Source organism: Bidens hawaiensis, unplaced genomic scaffold, assembly GCF_021521415.1.
Source record: "Bidens hawaiensis isolate Kalapana, Puna unplaced genomic scaffold, B.hawaiensis_p1.1 tig00008566_1, whole genome shotgun sequence".
NCBI lineage: Eukaryota > Viridiplantae > Streptophyta > Magnoliopsida > Asterales > Asteraceae > Bidens > Bidens hawaiensis.
The window spans coordinates 676,288-700,844 of record NW_027491617.1 but is presented as its reverse complement, the minus strand read 5'-3'; the positions used below and the strand labels follow the sequence as shown (position 1 = coordinate 700,844).

The 24,557-nt window shown below is 33.3% G+C and overlaps 1 protein-coding gene across 1 annotated transcript; it reads right to left on the bottom strand.

The window, feature by feature from the left end:
• Positions 1 to 16,999: 16,999 nt before the first annotated feature.
• Positions 17,000 to 22,390, bottom strand: LOC143529550 (AP-2 complex subunit mu). Its single transcript, XM_077025323.1, has 12 exons — positions 22,113 to 22,390; positions 19,229 to 19,406; positions 18,940 to 19,030; positions 18,755 to 18,849; positions 18,500 to 18,638; positions 18,292 to 18,430; positions 18,105 to 18,221; positions 17,929 to 18,019; positions 17,717 to 17,859; positions 17,532 to 17,646; positions 17,413 to 17,457; positions 17,000 to 17,335 (listed from the first exon to the last, which is right to left on the bottom strand). The coding sequence occupies exons 1-12, from the start codon at positions 22,193 to 22,195 to the stop codon at positions 17,255 to 17,257; spliced, it is 1,317 nt and encodes a 438-aa protein (XP_076881438.1). The 5' UTR covers positions 22,196 to 22,390; the 3' UTR covers positions 17,000 to 17,254.
• Positions 22,391 to 24,557: the final 2,167 nt, after the last annotated feature.

The window sequence follows — 24,557 nt, the reverse complement described above, 5'->3', positions numbered from 1 at the left end:
ATACCAAGCAAAAATTGAGAAACATAAATATTTAGCCTCATTTGTTTTGCTAAATATATACTTTTCTCTCTTTAAAAAATACATTAGTTTATAACTTATTGTGTCTTTTGATTAGAGTATTTTAATTACAGTATATAACACTACATGATTAATTTAAAGTATAAGTTTGTTGTCGTTGCTAAACCTATAATTATTATTAAATTTTAACCTTCTTCTATATCTAAATCCACACCTCCCTCGTTTATTTATTTTAAATGTTTTTTATTTTGTCGATCTGAGCCCCATGCCTAAATGTCTAGCCATCTATCTGACACACACACGCACCTGACACGTGAACATTAGCTAGCATTGTTATTCATATATATACGGAGATTTGTTGAAAAGATATATAGCTTCCATGCAGTCATGCTGCCTTATAAGTTATAACAAACTGGCAGTTTAACCATAGTTAGTAATTACCAGATTATTATTATTAATATTCAAAATGCTTAATTTGATTCTATGTTTAAACTTTTGTTTTGTTGACGAACTTTGTGCAGATTTACACAAAAGTAATCTTTCTGGCCCATGTGGGTAACATGTGTAAAAGTCATAGAATTCAAACCAATGATGCACATGCATGTTCATTTATTGACTGCTACTTGGTGGTAGTGGTCATGGATGTTTAATTAAGTACTTAAGTTGCTAGGGTTTGGTGGCTAATACACCAAGAAAATATTAAGGAAAAATTTTAAAATAGTTCATTTATAGAATGTGATTTCAAATTTGCCCCATCTAATTCAAGTTTCTAACTTTGTCTCTTTGGTATCTCGTCTTCGGCTGCATGATAGTGAACACCGACGATGTGTTAGTAAACAAACCGGATAATGACATGTGGCCGGAATCTAGCCGGAATAGGTCATTCACGATGTGTTCTTTAGCCCATTTTATCGCAAACGATATGTTACACATGTTCTTGTTCTCGACGTCAACGCCGGGCTGCCATATCTAACACTGGTGTACACGTCATCGGCGACGGCTTCCCAGATCTCATGGCCGACGACTTGTTGACAAAACACAGGGTTGACGATGCATTTTTGGTGCTAACGCAGGGTAGACGCTGCATTAGGTATTAAATTCAGGTTCAACTCATGGGTTTAGTATTATCAAGATTTGAAAGGTCACTTAGAGGATAGTGTTATTAAGCAGGCTAAGTATTACACAGGTCGTCTTGTTTGCACCCCTAATACATAAAAATATACAAAAACGAGAATACATCTTCACTAAAATTAAACATGAAGCCATAGTCGACAACATAAAACATTCCAAGATTACCGGTGTAACACTACAAAAATAAATATATTGATAAGGGTTGATCCCCAATTTACCCAAACTTCCCAACTCAAAGAGCCTATGAATGGCTTAAACTTCACTTTTAATTACCGGATTTCACTCAAAAGTACTTGATTCATAAGGGATGATGTTCCCAAAGTACACGATACACTTTGCAAACATTTCGAGTAATTTTACCGGATTTGTTTCATCGAATGAGTTTGACAGACCAAAGCGGGCCGGTGGTGTTCCAGAAGTGCCCAAACTATCCAACTGGGTTTTGCAAATGGTGCCCCACCACCTATGCAGTCGATATCGCCGATATATCAGTGATATATTGTTTATCGATTCCTTGCGATATATAAATCAGAATATTGATTCAGAATATCGGTACCGATAATATTGACCGATATTGAACTAATATTTGACCGATATTCCTGATATCAGTGTTTTAAGTCTTAATTATCAACTTTTAGTGTTTAATGTTAGTGTTTTAAGTCTTAATCAATTCTTACTTGCTACGATTGTTAGTGTTTCGCAATTTGCAAAATATTAATTTTTTAATGGTGGGAAACTATACTGAATTATTAGTGTTAAATTGCTATATATATGAATTTTACATGATATTAAAATTACCGATATCTCAGATATCGATCCTGACCGATATCCGATATTTTTCCGCATTAACTGCTTAGCCCATCACACTCAATATATTTATACAATGTGTCCCCAAACAATACTATAGGAGGAGAGGATCAGAGAAAAAAATCGTCACACAAAGGGGACGAAAGTGATGATGGCTATTGTCAAAAGCGGCGGGTAGAGGTGGAAAGGAAAAGAAGAGGCACATGCAAGAACCCTAAAGTTCTAACATCATCTTAAATAATGGAAACCTTATAGGTAAGATATTATTAATCAACTATCTCTAAGGATATAATAAGAATACTTACAAAAGAGAAAAAAAAACAATCAATTTAATACACAAATAATAGTTATAAAAAAACCTTTATTAAATCATATCTTAGATCAAATTATGAGATAACTATACTATTATATATAGGAGACTTATGTCGCCTCATTTGCTACGGTAACACGATCAACATGTGACTGTCACATGGCATTCACTATTTTTTTCACCTACAAGTGATTTAATATATATGCAAACACAAAGTGTTAAAGGATTTCTTGTTAATCAACAAACGCAGGTGGTGTGTGGTAATTAAAGCCGTTGAGTTGCAACCTTTGAGACGTGGCAGGGTCATATTCGAGAATTTATATACCTCGGTTGAGCTGAAAGAAAAAGGCTCATAGGTCCTACAATCTCTCTATTACTTCCCCCATATAGCTATCAGTGTCTTCATGTCGCACAAACTCTTAACATTACACCAATATTGAGATTTACAGTATGTCGATTTGACCACTCGACCATTCTCCCCTTCCCAGGCCACTTCAAGCAGCTTTGCTCATCAACTTCCGCCAATTGTCCGCGAGTTCCGAAATATCTAAGCTAAGTTTTTTTGAACAGCATTAACATTATAACAATAAAAATAGCAAAAAAATATTAATAAAATCAAATACAATAATAGCTAATGGTTACCAATGATTTGTAACTTTTGTATAGTTAAAATCGTACGAACTAATAAAGAATATTTATCACTCAATTAATTATCTGAATATCCAATTGTTCGGCCAAATAGCGGAACAACCATAAAATAAAATATTCAAATAGTTAAAACTTAAAATATACATTGGTGAGTCATTGAGTTGGTGTGCTGGTGGTCGTTGTTCTGTTCGGCATCACCAATGGTGGTGGATTGTTGAAGATGGTTGTGACTAGTGACAAAAAAAACTGAAGAAGGATGGGGAATGACAACGCCGAAGCATCGCCAAAGCCCAAAGGCCTTATTTTGATCGGCGTTTATTTTAACTGATTATTATTATTTATCATAATTGATTTTACCATTTTGATTTGGACCAAATAACCTAAATTTTATCTAATAGATTATGATTAAAAAAAATTGGGCCCGATAATTTTAATAGGGATCAAAATCCAATTATAAGGTCAGTGGGGTGGTCCGTGATGGACCATCCATCACTCGTTAAACCATCACGCACACCGCCGCCACCCCCCCTCATCACGCGTGACGAGGGGGTTTCGTGATACCCATCACGTTGTTTCTTCCTAGAAATGTTACCGTTGGAGGGTTTTGACCGTTGGGGGAGGGGGTTAAATTAAAAAAAAAACTTTTATTTAACCTATATATAACTCAAATCCATCTCCAAATCCAACTCAAATCTTCTACTACAAACAGCATTCTAACATCACACCAATGGAGGGTTTTAGGAAACGTGACTCGAGTTCAAAGAAAACCCAAACCCGACCAAAGGCTCGACAAAATCTAGGCGAGCAGACAAGATTTCGGTTACAAGATGAACCCGACACAACCCAACCATTCCAACAACAACTTTATCATCCACAACCTTTTCAACCGTCCCAAAACCAACCTTTTCAATCGCAATCTTTTCAACCGTATCAAAACCAACCTTTTATTCCACCTTTTTCTACCCAAAATTATTCAAATAATGCTTTTCAAATGTTTCAATCTCAACCGACTCAAATGTCCGTCGATCCCCTAGACGATAACGATGATAATGCGGATGCGGATAAAGAAGACGACAATGCGGATGAAGATGAACCCGCGGGGGAGGATGACTCCGTCATGAAGAAGCCTTGGTCGTCCGCGGAGGAGGTCGCCTTGACCAAGGCTTAATTACACGCCTTCGAAACAAAAAAAATAAGCAAACCAACAAAAAAGAGACGCGTTATGGAGACGTGTTATCGCACATTTCGAAAAACTTCCCGGGTCAACCGACCGAAACATGGATCAAATGACTTCCAAGTGGGAAGATTTGAATCGAAAAATGTCTAAATTTAATGTTTGCTTCGTCTAATTGTTAACTATTTTTTAAAATTTATTAGTTTATTTTTTTTAATAATTTATTACTTTATGTTTACAATTTTGATATATATATTTTTCTAAATGTTTTGTAAGCCCGAAATCCACAAAGCGGCGAGAGCGAGACAACTATCATAAAGAACGCCTTACGCGGTTATGTCAAGATTTACCGACATAAATCTTTTCCCCACATGGACGCGTGGGAGGTTGCGAGACATCACCCGAAGTGGGAACCGATTCCCGTAGTCAACATGACGGATTGACGGCTCCAAGGAAGAAAGGATCTTCTTCAAAAAGATCAAAAACTTCCGAGTCCTGGAACTACACAACGTCTACCGACGGCTTGTCAAGCAACATGCCGAACACTAACTTGAACGAGCAACCCGGAGACGATCCTTGACGAAGACACACTCACACCCACACGGCCGCATCACAAGAAAAGTGGGGAATTGTCAAGATTCGGAAAGGAAGCAGTGGCCGAAGACTTCGCAGAATACAAGTCGGCTAAGTTGCGGAGATGGCCGAGGCGAATGAGCGAAAGAAAGAAGCTCATGCTTTAAAAATGAAACGTGAGGAGACATATATCAACCATTTGAATGAAAACCAAAAAACACTGATTTAACATTCCTCCTACATCCGCACGAACATCTTGACGAACCCTTTAGATCGATTCTACTTCAACGCAAACGCGAGATATGCGACAAATAAAGCTGGGCCGGGCCGTAGATTTTTTTTTTCCGGTTTTTTTAATTTATTTATCTTTGTAACATTTATTTAATTTTGTTTTATTTTTTATTTAATTTAACCTTGTTTTAGTATTTATTAAATAAAAAAATAAAAAATAAATAAAACCATCACGCCACAACACCAACTCCACTAAATTTTATCGCTAGTGATGGATTTGGTTAGGGTGAGGTGAGACATTATTATTGGGTGGTCAAAGTGATGAAAAAACCATCACAATGAACCACCCCCTCCCCCTAATACATAAGAGTTAATTTTAAAAATATATAAAAAAAATCCCCCCCCCCCCACCCCCACCCACCTCACACAAAAAAAAATGGGCAGCTGAAGGTGCGGCTTACACACCCTCAAGGCCGACCTGGACGTGAATGGGTTTAAGCCTTGTGGGGGCGAGTTTCAGGGCATTTTTTATTAAAATAGAAATATTAAAATAAAACACCCCTAACTTTAAATTAATTTAAACTATTGTTTCTATAAACTTGACCCTTTCTAAAATGAATAACACATATATCATCTACTAGTTAAAATATAAAAGAAAAATCAATAATAACACGTATGTCACAACCTTGTTATAATTAACCTTAACTATACATTCTATCTGATATCAACTCGTATATACAATCAAAGGAAAGTTGCTTGCATCAACACAATATTCCTAAGTTCATTAATGGATTAGAAAAATAAATACGTACAGATAATTAATTCAAATTATTATAAGAGAAAATTCCCAAAATAAGCGTTTATGAAAACGTTTTTCAGGTTTTAGGTGTCATTTGCAATAAATTCTCAAAATATGTATTATAATCTAGTCGTGAAGAGTAGTTTGTATAACTAATTAAAACTTGAAACATGTCTTTAAACTAACCATAACAAGAAGATTTACTAACCATTTACTCGTCACGACTAAATAAGTTTTATGCCTCGTAATCAACGTCTACGAGTAATTCATAAGTTCTTTAGTCGCAACGAGTAGATTCTAAAGTTAAACTAGTCGCGGCGAGTTAACTACTAATAAACCAATCGTGTATGTAATGTAAACCAGGTAAACTAGTCGCCGCGACGAAAGGACGTATAAATTACTCGTGGGCGTTGATTACGATGCATAAAACTTATTTAGTCATGGCGAGTAAATGATTAGTGAATTTGCTCGTTACGGTTAATTTAAGGGCACGTGGCAAGTTTTAACTGGTTCGACAAACTACTCGTGTGTAATCATAAACTACTCATCACAACTAGTTTATAATACCTATTTTGGAAATTTCTTGCAAATGACACCTAAAACCTGAAAAACGTTTTCATAAACGCTTATTTTGAGAATTTTTCCTTATTATATTGGAGTTGACCATTCAAGCAGTATGAAGATAAAACACGAGAGCCATTTTTATTCTTTATATAACAAATGTACAGGTTCATATTAATACAAAATGCTTTATTCTCCACAACATTTCATATTACAAAGATGTATAATTACAAATGGATTTGCATCTACTGATCACATATATATGTCATCACTGAAGTCGAAAGGAACTAGCAAGTTGCCATAGTTAGCGTGCATATCGCGTTGCTTTCGATTCCTTAAACAATATATATATAAGCAAGCATATTCTACATGGGTTATGGACTTAATTATGGTAAATCTTTAATTTGCTTAAAGTTTGTGGTGTACTACAAGACTCTTGTTAATGTATTAATGATAGTCGTGTAACTTTCTTTTAGACTTACCAAGAATAAGTTTGGATGAAGTAATGCATAGCTAGCTTTAAGCCTCGATAAAAAGAAAAAGATTGGTCCTTTATAATTTTTTAAATTTATCTTTAAAAACATTTATGGCCAACCCAGATCACATCCTGGGCTCGATAGGCGTTTATGACACAGTTTATATACGGGCACATATTTTTTATTTTTATTTTATTTGTATAACAGTTATTTTTAAACACTGACAAGTAGGGGTGTTCATCGGATCGGATAACGGATTATTCAGGTTATTCGGTTCGGGTTATTCGGATATGAGAATTTTTGGACCCTATCCGAAATCCGATCCGATCCGAATTAGGAATATTCCTATCCGATCCGAATCTATCCGAATTCAATTCGGATCGGATTCGGATAATATCCGAAATTATCCGAATAATCCGAAATAAGCCTAAAAAAATTTCATATTTTTCTGTTCATAACATTTAATAGTTTAGAATCACAATAAACATACAAACCGGAAAATACGAATTACTCTTAACACAAATTTAAAGTTTAACTTCAAATAATAGTCTAATTAATATACCAAACCGGAAAATATCACTAAAACATGTTTTTTATTCGGATTAAACGGATATCCGAATAATCCGAACAATCCGAATTTTTTAAAATTTCATATCCGAATCCGAATTAGTTATTCGGATATTCGGATTGATCCGATCAGAATATCCGAATAAGAATTCGGATCGGTGTATTTGGGTTTCGGTTTCGGTTCGGATTTCGGTTTTATTCGGATTTCGGATTTCATGAACACCCCTACTTACAAGTGAAATCGGGCCCAATAATTTAGCAAATAGTTTGTTTGTGTTTAAATGGTCCATAAAAATTAGAAAAAAGACTTGGTAATTTAATAAATAGTTTGTTTATGTTTATTTGAATCAAAATATGAAAAAGAAAAATTATATAAAGCCTAATATTTATATTCGTCTTAAACACTCGAAATCTTAAAAAAAATGTTGTTTATTAAGAGCCAGTTGATCGTATAAACTATTTAAAAGACATATATAGCTCAGAGTCTGACTATGAAGTGGCATTAATTTGCAAGAGGTTGAGAATATGATTCCTTGAATTAAAGGAGTGGTTGGTGCAAAGCTACCTACTCATTTTGAGATTAATATATATAATTAAATTAAACAAACTTCTCAAATGTTTTACTTTAATTAGTTAATTATAAGGTTTGACTTCAGTTTATGACGACAATATCCATTCAGGTTGGAAAGACTTAATGTAGATGATACGCATGAGAATGCACTTTGGCATCGGATGATAGGTACACTTTCATCGTTTGACAATTACTTAAACATGTAAACGTTGACATTTAAAAGTTGGTTGTTCCAAAAACAACACCTTCTTAGGGTGATGTAAGGGATGCAATACCCAAAAGTATATGTGAACGTAATTTTCAACTAATTATGTAATGTCAACTCATTTTTATCTGATTGGGTTGCTTCAGTGTTCTGAATACCTGAATTAAAACCCAAACATGCTTTTTCATCGTTCGCCTTCTGCTTCATCGGGTTCACGAACCAAATTGCAACTTGAATGCCAAACCCGAATGGTTGTTACGTACGAAGCCATATCCTTGCTTGTCTATCAATATCTAATTATAATCTTCCTACCCAATCTGATATTATGGTTATATAGATCGAATTCTGTTATCGTTTAATTCTGACTGGTAATAAATACCGGGATTTTGCAATATTTGATTGATCACAATTCTATAGATTCCATTTACTGCAATAGCTCACATTGAAGTCACTAAAGGGATATTTCCTATCAAAATTGTTTCTTCTTAGATATACTTACACCTATCGTTTTTCCAAATAAGTCAAGCGGATACATATAATTCAGAAGAATATGTGAGTTATGTTCCTAGTTGAACCCGATCACTTATATGAAGGCCGCGCCTCCTTACGTTTTTAAAGAAGGATTGTTGGTTTCATAAATGGAAATTGCAATTTTATTGTAACTAAGAAAGTTTTTGGAAAATCAATTCGGATGTATACTTGTTATCTGGGATGCATCACTAGTTACATTATCAGAGCAGGGCCGACTTCGAGAAAACATATTTTTTTTTGCCTCAAGTAGAAGGAATATTTTGTTGAGTTTAAACAATTTAATTTTACATTGGCATACTTGCTTATGATTTGAGTTGTATAAAAAACTTTTGTATAAATATAATATTAAAATGTCTCAATTAAGACTAGAACTCACAACCTTTTGGATATATGTCATACTCATTTGCCACTAGATCAACCTAATGGTTATGTAATTGTGTTGAAACATTGATTATACATATCTTTTTTCATAAAAGTACATATTTTTTTTTTTAAAAAAAATCGGGCCTAATGGTGTGTCGGGCCAATGGCCGTCGACTGCCCTGCCACCCTTTAAGACCGACCCTGATAGCAAGGAGATAAATTTTGTTAGCCGAGTTTATTATTTATTATAATATTCATCATTTATTAATAAATTATCTTTAAGTTTGCTTATTAGTCATTATTGATTTTTTATCTTTATCTTGTTATCTTGTAAATTGCTCACACCTCTATATAACAACATTCAAAGAGGTTAATCATGTTTTGATCAAAATTTATTAGGTTTCATGTTCATGGACTACTCTCAAGTTAAATAGTATGATCATGATCATCATTTATGTCTAATCGTGTTAAAAACAAAACAAGTTTACCGTGATGTAAAGATAATCATTAGATATCATAGATCAAGTTTGAATGATTACACCAGTTCTTTGTCCCCGAGCCTTCAAGATTAACTGGAAAGGATAAAATCAAGACAATAATGCTTTAATTACGGGATTTTGGTCGCTTATTGTGCTAATTAAAGTTATATATAATCTTAACTTGCTTTAATATGGTATCGGGCTTAAAAGACAAACTTTTACTAAAGTAAGTTGTTTGGTATTGGATTGACTACTTGGATGTAAGCTTTAAGCTTTTTTGGCTACTACTAATGGCTGCTAATCATCTCAATTATCATGCACATATTGTGGCTTTTCACTAGGTTCTAACACGTCAAGATACTCACATAGGGTTCCTATCATTAAAAAGTCCTATAAAAAATAAAAAAAACAAAAAAAAAACTTAATATCGATTTTTAGAAGTGTCATTGATCAAACTCCGTGTTTTAATAATGATTTGCTAATTAACATTAGAAACTAAACAATATTTCTATATCGTTCATAGCACGAAAAAGTAATGATATACCGGCTCGTTTACAAGAGAAACCACGATGGATGTGGAAAGTACCAAATCGTTTTATTGCCTTGGTTCAGTTCATAATCGGTTTATAACGGGAAAAATGATTAGTTTGGTTTCAAACCAGCAGTTCAGTTTCGATTTCGCTTTAAAAAAACTTTCAATAAAGAAATATTTTTACCCCATCTTTAGTTTTATATATGAAAACATGAAGGATTGAGAACTCATTTGCAACACTCATAACAAATATATAATCTGAATATATATAAAGTTATAAACTCTCCCAAATTTAAAGATCAATGGACTGATGAAGTAAAGTGTAAAAGGCCCAACTAACTAACCCAGCCCATTTAATAACTGGACCACCTTTCGGCCTGTCCATCAATTAAAACATTAAGGCTAGAGATGCAATTGTGTAAATACCGATATAATCTATGAAGCAATGGGTTTTAACATGTCTAATAATCTAACCTATGAACCCGAGTCGGTTAATAACCGAACCGGTTACTGATATAAGTTGATTTTCTTTTCAATTCAATTGAATACTAAGGGGGTATTTGGGATTTCTAATTAACCTTCTTATACTTATATTAAGTAGTAAGTTAGAAGTTAAAAAGTTGTAAGTTATAACTTATCAACTCACAAAGTTCAACTTTCCCAAACACTTTATAACTTGTAAGTTATAAGGAGATAAAATAAGCAATCTCAAACACCCCCCTAAATATATATAAAAACAAACTTAGTAAAGTTCTAATTCTATTTATTTTTAAAATTTTAGAATTAATGTTATACATAGCATACATATACATGCGCGTGCGTGTACATATACATATACATACATACATATGTATGTATGTACATACACACGTACATATACATACGTACGTACGTACGTACGTACATACATACATACGTACGTACATACATACATACATACATACACGTACATATGCATACATGCATGCATGCATACATACATACATACATACATACAAAACACACGTACATACATACATACATACAAACACACACACGTACATATACATACATGCATGCATACATACATACATACAAAACGCATACCTTACACACGCATACATACATACATACATACATACATACATACAAAACGCATATCTTACACACGCATACATACATGTATCATGCATACACACAAATATAACATAATTCATAACCGGTTGTTTACCTAACAAAAATAACCGGTTCCTCCTTCAAAATGCCAAACTGGTTCCTAACCTAAGGTTTGAATCCGTTACAAACAAACCAGATTCTCACTTTTCAATTAGTAACCAGTTTCGGCTAACCGGTTAGAATTTACACCTCTAATTAAGGCTATGAAACAAGAAGCACACTCAAATCATAATCCCAAACTATTAAGTTTTCCATAGAAGCATTACTATCCAAATTTATAAGTCTATAAGAAACATTAATTCAACTCTTTAAAAAAAAAACAAGTTTTCAAGCACACAATGCAGCCACCACCTTTACCACCACCATTATCATCATAATATCAATATTATTGCATGGTGGTGGTTGATCATTTATGATCAGTTGGGTGGCAAGTTGCCGGCAGAGCTCGGGCGTCCAAAGCTTGAATACCTTGGCGGCGACATATCAGCTGAGCTGCCGCCACTCTCAGAAGAGTCGCTTGATGCTTTTGGCTTCGGTTTCCTCCCACATGCAATGAAGCTACCAACAATAACCTGTTACACAAAACCAAATGTTAATATTTACATTACAAATATTTTGTATGTGTGTGAAAGTGGTTGGATAACTGTATGGTTGATGCTGCCACCAACATTCCAGCAACCGAGCCACCTAAAACACGGCCATCTGCACCGGCAAGAGCAACGCTTAAACCAGGACCATTGATGGTAAGATCACCACTTTCTGAAGGCACAAAGGAGCCTGATAATGTTAGTATCTCAAATAGGCCCTGAAAATAAAACCAGGTGAAGGTCAGTTTGTTAGATCCTTCCATAATAAAAAAAAAAAAAAAGTTAACTTCGGTTTTTGTTCGGTTTGTCCAAATCTGCGGTTTTAGTCCAATAGTTTTAAATTTGCGATTTTCGTCCCTGTGGTTTCATTTCACTTGCAATTAAACTCGAATTCACTAATCTCGTTAAGTATGGTCGTTAAACCCATCAGCGTGCCCTTCACGTGAGGGACAGTTTTGTCCCTTTTTTCCCAAATACACCCCAACCCTTCATGTGAATTAGGACTGGGGTTTATTTGGGGAGAAAAGGGACAAAATTGCCCCTCACGTGAGGGGCACACTGATGGGTTTAACGACCAAACTTAACGGGGTTAGTGAATTCGGGTTTAGTTGCAAGTGAAATGAAACCACATGGACGAAAATTGCAAATTTGAAATTATGGACTAAAACCGTAGATTTGTACAAACCACATGGACGAAAAGCGCAGTTTATTAAAAAAAGTCTAATATAACAATTAAGGATAGAAAATCACCCAAACTATTCATTGTTTAACTAAAAAAAATTACAATAAAATGGCAGGTAAACGGACAACAAGCTGCGCGGTGACGACCTTTTGAATAGCAAATCCAGTCTTATTAAAAACGAAGCTTTGGCCCATTTTAGGAGCCGAAAAATTACTATTCATGATGAATTTAAAGACAAATTATGTACATAGCACAATGTCTAGTTATAACTTATAAGTCTTGTACAATCTTACATGCTATCAGATGCTAATATTACAAATTATAATAACGTTAACAATCATAATTTACAAGACTTAAAACTCGACAACAAATATAGATCGATTATGTCACGAGAATGTTTAAACGGATTTGATTGTTTTATATATATTAAGAGTTCTTTCAGTAAACTTTATTAATCAACAAGGCATGTTTTATAAGTTCACTCGAGGCCGTAAAATCTTTATAAGTGTAAACTTGACAGATGAATACTAAAGATGCAAACCTCATATGTTGTAGCACCACCGTATAATGGCGGCTGTCGAAGCGTCACGCTGCTGATTATGCCAGTAGCAGATAAAATACAAACCGTACTAGCTCCCTCTTGAGAAAACGACACAATCTTCGACGCTACATCCTGTTAAAATAATTAATACAACAATCAAGAAACCTTAGATGTGTTCCATATAAGATACAAATCCAAGATGTAACATAACAGAAAGATAACCAAACAAAGTAAATAACAAAATGCGATTACAGTTACCTTTATGATGTACGTATTATCGCTATTATGGCATAAACAACAAAATATAATGTATCAGAAAACATTAAACTCGGTGAAACGACAACACTTGTAATACATGCTCTGCTCCTTTATGTCCCATGAAAGTTGCAGCAATAGACACTACATGCATATAAATGTAACCGTCTCGCTACTAATCATATACATGGAATTTATATAAATTAAATGAATATTATCGTGCAACAGATACACGATTATCATATAGCCGATAAATTAACTGAATCACACGCCTTAAGATCATCAAGATGATATAATAATATTTCTTTCAAGAGACTGCAATTAAAACTATCTGCATATTAAACTGATCACATCAGCTAGTTTACTAAATCAACCAAGCGAACACGCAAATTAAAAGCTTGTGATTATGTACAACTCTCATTATTCATTAACCAAACATATAATTGATAACGAAATTTCGAAACAAGATTGTTAATTTCATAAAATTAGGTATAAAAAAAAAACATTACCTCTCCTTGTTCAACCGTAATGACATGAGGGGTAAAACCAACTCCAGGTGGCCCTGTTCATCACATAAAATTATGAACTTTAATATACATTATAACAATAACAAAATCACCTATAAATTAAAAATTAATTACATGAAACTCATCAAACACATAAAACTAAATATTAGTAATATATACTAAAACAAACAAACATTAAAGAACATATACAGACATATTACCGATTACCGAATGTTCAAGAACACTACATTTAGTTCGTTTACAGCACTAGCAATGATTAAAGAATCCTAAAAGCTAACAACTAACATGAGACTCATCAAAACACATTGAACTAGATATTAATAATATATATATACCTAAACAAGCAAACATTAACGAGCATAGTTGGACACATTATTGAGCGTTCATGAGCACTTCGTTCAGTTTGTTTACAGCCCTATCAATGATTAAAGAATCCTAAAAACTAATTAATTAGCAGTTAACATTAAAACTCATCAAAACACATAAAACAAAATACTAATAATAAATACCTAAACAAATAAACATTAACAGATATAACTAATTAAACACATTAATTATAAAATGTTCACAAACACGATTGAACCGAAAAATTGTGGTCGTTCATTTAGTTAATTGAACAAAATTCCTTGTTCATGTTCGCTCATTTGTTAGACGAAGAACATAATCGAACAATTAATGAACAGTTCTCTTTTACAGCTCTAGCAATGATTAAAGAATCCTAAAAATTAACAATGAACACAAAAACTCATCAAAAGACATAAAACTAAACATGAATAATATATATATACCTAAACAAACAAACATTAATGAACATAAACGGACATGAACGTGCGGTTCAACGGATCGGTTATAGCCCTAGCAATGATTAAAGAACCCTAAAATTAACAATTAACAAAAAAAACTCATCGAAACAAATAAAACTAAATCTTGATAATATATACCTAAACAAACACAATATCAAACGTTCACAAACACAATTGAACATACACAATCTAGATCTTTTAACGTTTATTCATTTAACTAATCGAACAAATTTTTTTGGTCATGAACAGTTCACGAAACGTCCATTTATAGCCCTAACGATAATTAAAAGCATCCTAAAACTTAATAACTAACATATAATCTCATCAAAACACATATAACTAAATATTAATAATATATACCTAAACAAACAAACATTAACGAACATAATCAGAAGTAAACTATCACATTATTGTTCCCAAACATTTCACCGAACGTTCAACAAAATCACCCTAAAAATGAACAATTAACATAAAACTCATCAAAGCACATAAACCTAAATAATAATAATAATAATAATAATAACATACCCAAAGCATCCATTTGCATCTTCAAATAACTAGCAGGCCTCCCTCTACTTTCTCTCTTACACGAATCCAAATCCGAATTATCACCGGCATCCGACGAATTCCCACCAACATTTTGGCCATGCAACAACGTATACCTCCTCGGCCGGCCACGCTTCTTCTTCTCGGACTCACCGCTGATCCCGCCAGCCCCAACAACCTCCGATCCATCCCCGGAGTGATCAGAACCAAACTCAAAGGGCTGTTGGTGCTCAGAAGTCATGTTACTGATCACTTGGTTATTAATACTTACGTTTGCATGTTGAGTATTGTTGTTTGTTTGATCAGCAACCATGTTGAAGACTTGATCGGTGGAGTATGAGGTGAAGAAGTGGTCGCCTGGAGAAGCCATTTGCAGTTGTTCAGATTGTTATGTTGGAAGAATGTTGAGAGTGAGAATGTGAGGATATATAGGAGTTTAGGGTTTGTTGGGATATTATTAATGAAAGTACATTAAAAGTTTGTTTTTTTTTCAGATATGTTTTTGTGTTTTAACTTCTAGTTCATTGATCTACTAGTTCAAACTGATAACCAACTCACTAACATTAAAATAATATACAATTATGAATGTAGTAAATAATGCATATATATTAATCAGAAAATGTTAAAATATAAAGGGAGACAAAAGTGAAAAGCGTAAGAAGTGGTTTGTGGTATCGGAAAAACCCTTTAAAAAAATAAAAAAGAAATTATAACTTAAAATATAAATCAAAAACAAAAAGAAAGAAAATTAAAATGTTTCTCCGTTGCCCTTATTAAAAAAAGACTCGGTGTTGAGGGAAAAGGACGTAATGATGAAAATAAACAAAAAACACTATGATAAATAGAAGAAGATAATAGATTATAAGATATAACACAATTCCAAGCAAAATATAACAGAATGTTGAGGAATATAACGTAATATCGAGGAAAAAAGACGCAATGTTAAAGAAAAATACACAATCAATGATGAAAAAAACAAAAAAAAAATGATAAATAAAGGTGCACGATGATTATTTTTTTCGTCGTTATGTCTTTTTCTTTTTGCTTTTTTGAAAGAAAGAGAAGAGGGAAACATTTTAGTTTTTTTTGTTTTTACTCTTTTGTTTTTTTTTATATATTTTAAATTATGATTTTTTTTAATTATGTTTTTACTATTTTATTTAGGGGATTTGTTTTATCATGAATGCAATTCAATTTTCACTTAAATTTATATTTGAATGATGACAAAAAATTTATGTTTGAATGATGACAAAAAATTTATATTTGAATGATGACAAAAAATTTATGTTTGAATGATGACAAAAAATTTATATTTGAATGCTGACAAAATATATAAACAAAAATTGAATACAATTTTTTTTTAAGTGAACATGATTATTAATTAATGTTAAATGAAATAATATAGAATAATAATATTACTATAATAACAATTATAGGTGTGAACATGTGATATGTTTTCTGGAGCCCGTGTTGATGAACCCGTTAAAAATAACATTTTATTTTGTATCACAACCAACTGAATGGTGCTCCCGCCGCCAGTACCGATCATCCATGCCCCATCTTTCTTCATCTACATTTGAACTAACTTTTTATTAATAAAACTTAGAAAAAATAATTATATACAAGTGTTTTTTTTATAGTTTCCTTTAATTTCCATGCAAGACTTAAAACTTTTGACTCGTTTTTTAGAACATCACATAGTACTAAAGCAACAAATTGAAATTGCACTTAGACCAATTGATGTTAGTATTCTTGGTTTATGTTCTTTTTCCATAAATAAAACAAAGCTTTGATATAAATATCACCGAATAATTTAAGGGTATCTTCTTGGATTAAAACGTCTTTTCATTTCTTACTATCCAAATACACCACAATGCCATAATTTCTACTCCCCAAATGTTGACGTTTCGACAGGAAGACGACAACATGAATCAAAACATCAAAGAAGTTAACTCAACGGTGAATTATGCTCGTTACATTCAAATTTTTCAAGTAAATACAACATTCCGTCATCCTGCAAGTTTTGTCAAAACAAATACTCCTGCATATCATGAGTTACAATCAATAAACATCCCTTTATAACACCAAGAAAAACAAATTCTCAAATCCGATTATTTCTATAAACGTTGATATAGCACACACCACACAACTCCGAGAAACAAATCTAAAATGCCGTTTGAATTTAGCATCTTATCTCATATGAACCCGCTTTGGTAATATACCTCACCCACTCAACCGTATTGTACCCGCTCTTCTCCCATACCTACAAAAAAAAGACCAAAATGTGTTATTTCGCTACAATGGGATAACCGTATGGTGCAAGTAAACCAGAAACTGTACCTTGAGAAACCTGACTCTTAATCCAGATGCTGTAAACATTGGAACCTACAAAATGACAAAAATACGAGTTTTAAATGATTTATTTAATGATAAATGAGCTAATGTTTAAATATTGTTACCTGAAACTCCATCTGTATCGGTGGCCTAGTCCATGACTTCTTTTCTGCAATCGTTGAGATCAACTCGACTTCAGCACTCAGAGTTGCCTCTGTTTGACCAGGAAATTTGCGTATCCTGCAATTATTTTATAATAAGAACACGTGTTATATTAAATAAAACACACACACAATGATTAGATACTTACTTCCACATTAAACAGTCCAAAGAAGCATTGTATTTTGCTCGTCCTGATGTCACTTGAACACTTGTTTTTGCAGTCTGTTTCGGTACCGGAACCTTAACCACAACACCGAGTGCAAACATTTTTGCTCCAAAAACGCTCTTTACCTGAAATAACAAGTGTTAATAATATTCAAATGCAAAGTAAATTAGGTCATAATTTAGTGTTTTACAAACCTTAACGTTAACTTCCATGCGTGTCCTGCCCAATTCTTTGATGGTTGGTAATACACGGAATGGAAGATTTACACCCTCGGTAATACGATATCTGTTAGATAAAATATCAACTTATTAACATAAATGTTACAATATGTTGATATAAGCTTTAAATATTATAAAAAAGGCATGTTTACTTCATTAGCTCGAATTCACCATCTGGTGGCACAAAGCTCACGGTTTTCTCTGAATTAAATCGGGTCAAGTTCACACACTGATGGAAGGTAACATCATCCAGCTCAATGGTTTTCCCACTGCATTAAACAATAAAGTTAGTTGTAACTAAATTGGAACAAACATGAATAATATGTGAATACAAATTACCTCTTAGTAGGGCGCGACTTGATTTCAGATTCTTTTTCTAGTCCAATTTTGTCATTTAATCCCAGCTTCAAATCAGGCATTCCAGAAAGGAAACATTTCATGAGAATCTTGCCCGTTACATCACAACGTAGTACACTACCTATTAGCATTAAAGTAAATATTCAGGGAATTAAATATTAAACATATACACATGTAATTAAATTTGTACCTTTGGAAGACATGAGAAGATTAACACTTTCCACAATATCCAAAAACACTTCATTTTTTTTATAAGCAAGACCTTCCCTGCGCCATCCAACCGCACCAGTTACTTGTAAAGTAGCATTGGGTACAGGTTTATCTGTAGGCTGTTAACATTCATTGGGGAAAAAAACAAACCGCAGTTAAGAAAAAGTTTAATTTCTATATAAAAATTACTATTACCCTATAGATGATTGAAAATAGATAATAGGTGACATGTAACCTTGGATGAGAATGGTGAGCGTACGCCTTCTTGAGTAATGTATAGCTTCAAGATTTCTGGTGAAAGATTTTGTGGATAACCGAAGTCCATAATTTCTGCATATAAAACAACATATATAGCTGAGTGAAACATGATATAGTGTGACTAAACCTAATGAAATATGAAATAAACAAAGCAACTCATACCATCTAATAACTCATATATCAAAACAAAGTTGTTACGGATGGCATCCTCATCAAAAGCACCGCCAAAATATGATTTAAATAAATTAACCGCCTGCATGAGAAAAGAAATAATTATCTAACATCAATCTTAGGATTTTAAAACAAAAACTTAGTTTTTGGTCTACTACCTTATTGTTGAATTAAGAGGTTAAAAGGTTCTAAATTCTAAATATCATATCTACAAGTCTTAATCTTTCTTTTGTGAAACAAATATCAATGTAATAGAAGCTTGAACAGGAAAAAGAATTACCTCAACAACAAATTTGAAGGCACATGCTACATTGGCATTACTGCTGACAACAATGACAATGTAGACATTGCTAATTCTCATATAGAAAAAAGAGCAACCACCGATCTGGCGAACAGGACACGTGCCTAGTTCTTTTGTTTGCATTATGTGCAGTCTGAAGGCATCAACCATATTTCCCCTAAAAGATGTGACAGTAAATAATAAATAAAAACAGTAAGATAAATGAACACATTTATATGAAAGATAAAGACGGCACGGAAATGAGGTGAGAAGTGAACAATAAGTATAATTTCTAACAATAAGCTTAATCAATTCTCCCTCATAATTCTTCCATATAACATGCACTCCTGACAATTTGTTACTGATTTTCTGACGTGGCACTTCCTAGGTCGATCCACATTCATGGTCTCAATTTGGATTATATCAACATTTCAGGTTACCATTTGCTTATTGGTGACTATTGACTAATGCCTCATGCCCTCATGCCACGCATAACACTATATGCACGCATAATGCATTTACAACAAATGAAGAAAAAAAGACCTTGTAATACAATTGCTCAACGAGATCCACATATAATTCAATTCAAAAACAAATTTGGCAAATAACGTATACATGATACAACATAGACGATAATAAAACAGGAAACTGCGATGAAGACATAAACTAGACACATGGAATTAATAACATTAAAAAGGGCAAATAGGCAGATAGCAAATTGCCATATTCAACATCTAAATCTCACTGATTCTAGGTTACATGTAGAAGGTAATCACGAACATGCAAAGACTTGCGCTAAAAGAAAACATATAATTTAGTATTAATCATCTTCCCACAATAAAAAATTCGGTAGTGACAGGATTTATGGTAGAAAACTTTCTAAAACTGCTTTCAAAAGCAAATTTCTTCTCTTATATAATCGATTTCTCAAAACATACGTAGAAGAACCACTTTTAGGTAGTGAAATGCATTCATAAACACATGTAGCCATTGCTTAATTCTAATACAGAAGACGGTTGTGTGACTGCATAACCCACTCACCTTCTCTCATCAAAGTAGTATATGTATTTACAAAGTTCAGCCTTACAAAAACATTAGCTAACTTAACTAATTCAAAACATGACCTAGATTCTAAACTAACTCTATAAAACTAACTTGTTAGTAATAAATTAGCAATAAAGAAAACCAGACAGATTGCGTATTTAATCTCTAAATCTCATTGATACTAGGTTACACATAGAAGGTAATCACATACATGAAAGACCATCGGTAAACCAAACCATATGATTTAATACTACTCATCTTGCTGTCAATATATACTCAGGTACTGACCGACATCATACTAGATAAGTTTCTAAGAGCTGCTTTAAAAAAACAATTCCTTCTCTTATATAGGCCAACTTTAGGTTAAAAAATGAGTTAAATAACGCATGTATGTGTTGGTGTGTTGCGTTAATTGTGATACAGAAGGCGATTATGTAATCGCATAATCCACTCTCTTTGTCTCTCTCTCTCTCATAATAATCCTATTAGCAATATACACACGTGCTAACTTCAAATTAGTCTGTGTAGCATACACATTTTAGTCGTACAAAAACTAGGGGTGACCGGGTGAGCAATAACCAAACCGAAATTAACCAAAACTAAGTTATCGATTATTTTTTTTACTCTCGGTTAACCAAAATTAACCATAGAGAAATCTCTAATCAAGGATATAACATGATCCTTACGAAACTTTCCGAACTCTTTTATTGAATTACTCATTAAATGAAGACCAAACAAAACCAATCATATTTTCATATATTTCTAGCTTTTATACCTCCATTTCATGTATTTCATGTTTTATACCACCACCATTACATCTATATGTATACCTTCATTTCATGTATTTATGCATCCATTTCATGTATTAATTATTAACCGAACCGACAACCAAATAAACCAAACCGACTAACCAAAAACCGATTGGTTAGCTGAGACTAATAACCGAACTGAATCGTGCACACACCGAACTTCACTAATTCAAAACATGACCTAGATTCTAAACTTACTCTACAAAACTAACTTATTAGTACATATTAATCTTCATTTCATATATGTATATCTTCATTTCATGTATTTATGCATCCATTTCATGTATTGATTATTAACCAAACCGACAACCGAATAAACCAAACCGACTAACCAAAAACCGATTGGTTAACTGAGACTAATAACCAAACTGAATCGTGCACATACCTAACTTCACTAATTCAAAATATGACCTAGATTCTAATCTTACTCTACAAAACTAACTTATTAGTAACTTATATTAATCTTCATTTCATGTATGTATACCTTCATTTCATGTATTTATGCATCCATTTCAAGTATTGGTTATTAACCAAACCAACAACAGAATAAACCAAACCGACTAACCAAAAACCGATTGGTTAATTGAGACTAATAGCCGAACGGAATCGTGCACACACCTAACTTCACTAATTCAAAACATTGACCTAGATTCTAATCTTACTCTACAAAACTAACTTATTAGTAACTTATATTAATCTTCATTTCATGTATTTATGCATCCATTTCAAGTATTAGTTATTAACCGAACCAACAACCGAATAAACCAAACCGACTAACCAAAAACCGATTGGTTAATTGAGACTAATAACCGAACCGAATCGTGCACACACCTAACTTCACTAATTCAATACATGACCTAGATTCTAAACTAACTCTATAACCTAACTTATTAACTAGCAACATAACTTATACTAACCTTCTAGCCTACGGCAAAACAATATACCAAATCAATAAACTCTATAACGTAACCTAATTAACAAAACCAATAATTAAACTAATAAGAGCACATAGATATAGATAGATAAGTTACCCAACGTCATCGCGATAGAGGCGATTGATGAGAACATCACCGCGAAGGTTTAAAAAGTATATAGCAGAAGCAGCCACCGGCATCTCTTAACAGCAATCGCCGGTGAAGTAATAATAATAATAATAATAAGTCAATTGCACAGTGGCGATCAGATCTGGAAGCTATTGTTTTATAGAAGAAATTAGGGTTTGAGTTTCAGATTTGTTGAATTGCAGCAGCTGCTGCTGTTGTAAACGGACGAATTGAGGCAGCTCCGTTTGAACATAAACGCCGCTTATTTTTTTTATGTGTTTTTCTAAAGCTCTCGTTTCGAGTTTATTTTTTCTAAAGAGTTCGACTGGGTGAGTATAGCTGACAATTCGTGTATTAACGAGTTTAATAGGTTCTGGACGACGCGGTTTTAAGGCTGTTCAAAAAGCTCGGGCTCACGGCTCGCTTGAGTAGTTTTCGGATAATTTTCGGACGAATATTTCGGATACTTTGGATATCCGATATATTTTTAAAAGTAGTTTAAAATTTTTTTTAATAATTATTTTTTTTCAGATAATTCGAATATCCTGTTTACTTTCCGGTCGGTTATTCGAAATTGGATTCGGATAGTGGATTGGTACCGGATATCCGAAAGTCCAAAAATCCGACTTTGAACACCCCTGGTTCGCCAGGTACCGTCAGGTCGGTCGACTAGGGAGTTGCGAGTACTCGACATATTCAGGAATTAAATTCATTAGAATAATATATAATATTTAATTTATTAAGATACTTTCTAGTTAAATCTTTAAAAATTAATTTTTAAATTATTTCTGGTTTATTTATATTTATAAAGTTTATAATTAGTATTCATTCAAAAAAATAAAATAAAATATTTATTTATACTTATTCAAAGTCAATATGTATGAAACGAGTTGCGGATCTTAAGAAGGATTTCAGGAGTACGAAAGCGGCTTCGCAGGCTTAATGAATAAGAGGTAATAGTTTGTATTATCAGTTTTGGTTTTTAATGATGATAATTGATATGAGCTTTGTAATGCATAATTTTGCTTTGTAATGCATAATATAAAGTGTTACAATTCGATATTTATACGAACCGATTATGCAAAAAGACTTCTTTTTTTTGTATAACAAGAAAGTTGTCAAAATGTTTTGAATTATTATTCTAGTTCTATAAAGAATCAAGATCAAGAATGTATAATATGACGCGTTGAACGGTTAACAATCTTGGTTTTCGTTCGATATTCATACGAACCGATTATGCAAAAAGACTATATCTTTTTGTATAACAAGAAAGTTAATTAAAAGTCTAGAATCATTATTCTAGTTCTATAAAGAATCAAGATCAAGAATGTATAATATGATGCATTGAACGGTTAACAATCTTGATTTTCGTTCGATATTCATACGAACCTGTTATGCAAAAAGACTGTCTTTTTTTGTATAACAAGAAAGTTGATTAAAAGTATTGAATCATTATTCTAGTTCTATAATGAATCAAGATTAAGAATGTATAACATGATGCATTGAATAGTTAACAATCTTGATTTTCATTCGATATCCAAACGAACCGATTACACAAAAAGACTTATCTTTTTTGTATAACAAGAAAGTTTGATTAATAATTTCGTTTTACCATTAAACGAAATTAATAATCTTGATTTTTATTCAATATTCATACGAACCGATAACACAAAAAGACTATCTTTTTTTGTATAACAAGAAAGTTAATTAAAAGTCCAGAATCATTATTCTAGTTTTATAAAGAATCAAGATTAAGAATGTATAATATGATGCATTGAACGGTTAACAATCTTGATTTTCGTTCGATATCTGAAGAAACACTAACCAGACCCCGGGCAGATTACTGGTAACCTGGGGGTTGGAGAGCCGTTTCCCACGAGGGGTTAGACCCTTGGAAGATGGTTCTTCTGATAACCTGCAAAACAGACACCGTGAGCTCGTCACTGAGAAGGGGGGGTTCCTCCTTGTGACCACCCTCCGGCGTGAGAATCAGACTAGATTGCTCTTTAAATATAAAAGTATATTAAGAGATTGCTAGAGCAGATATCAGGTATATATGATAAGATAAGATGTTGTAAGATGATCATACCATTGGGGTATTTATAGCCGAAGGTAGGTTTCCAAGGGGTTTAGCCGGCCCAACACGCTACCAACTGTAACCTATGCACGTGCCCTGCCTGTGAGTGGTGGATAGGTAGCGGCTGACACAGAGCAGGCGTGTCGTGCACTCTTCCTCTTCTGCCAACTACAGGCTAGGCACGTGGTATGGCAGGAGTTGGTGGGTAGGCGGCGGCTATTGGTCACAGTGCTGTGGCGTGCTGTCTGCCATGCTGCTGTCAGTGAGCTGTCGCATTCTTGGTCAGATCTTTTGTCTGTACCTCGTCAGGTATCACACAAAAGATCCTCCATCATACGGACTGGCTCATTTAGGCG

Coding starts and splice junctions, on each gene's coding strand:
- LOC143529550 (XM_077025323.1), bottom strand. CDS start 22,195: ATGCCGGTGGCTGCTTCTGCTATATACTTTTTAAACCTTCGCGGTGAT. Junction 17,860..17,928: donor GCATGGAAGTTAACGTTAAG/GTTTGTAAAACA, acceptor TTGTTATTTCAG/GTAAAGAGCGTTTTTGGAGC. Junction 17,336..17,412: donor TAAGAGTCAGGTTTCTCAAG/GTACAGTTTCTG, acceptor TTTTTTTTGTAG/GTATGGGAGAAGAGCGGGTA.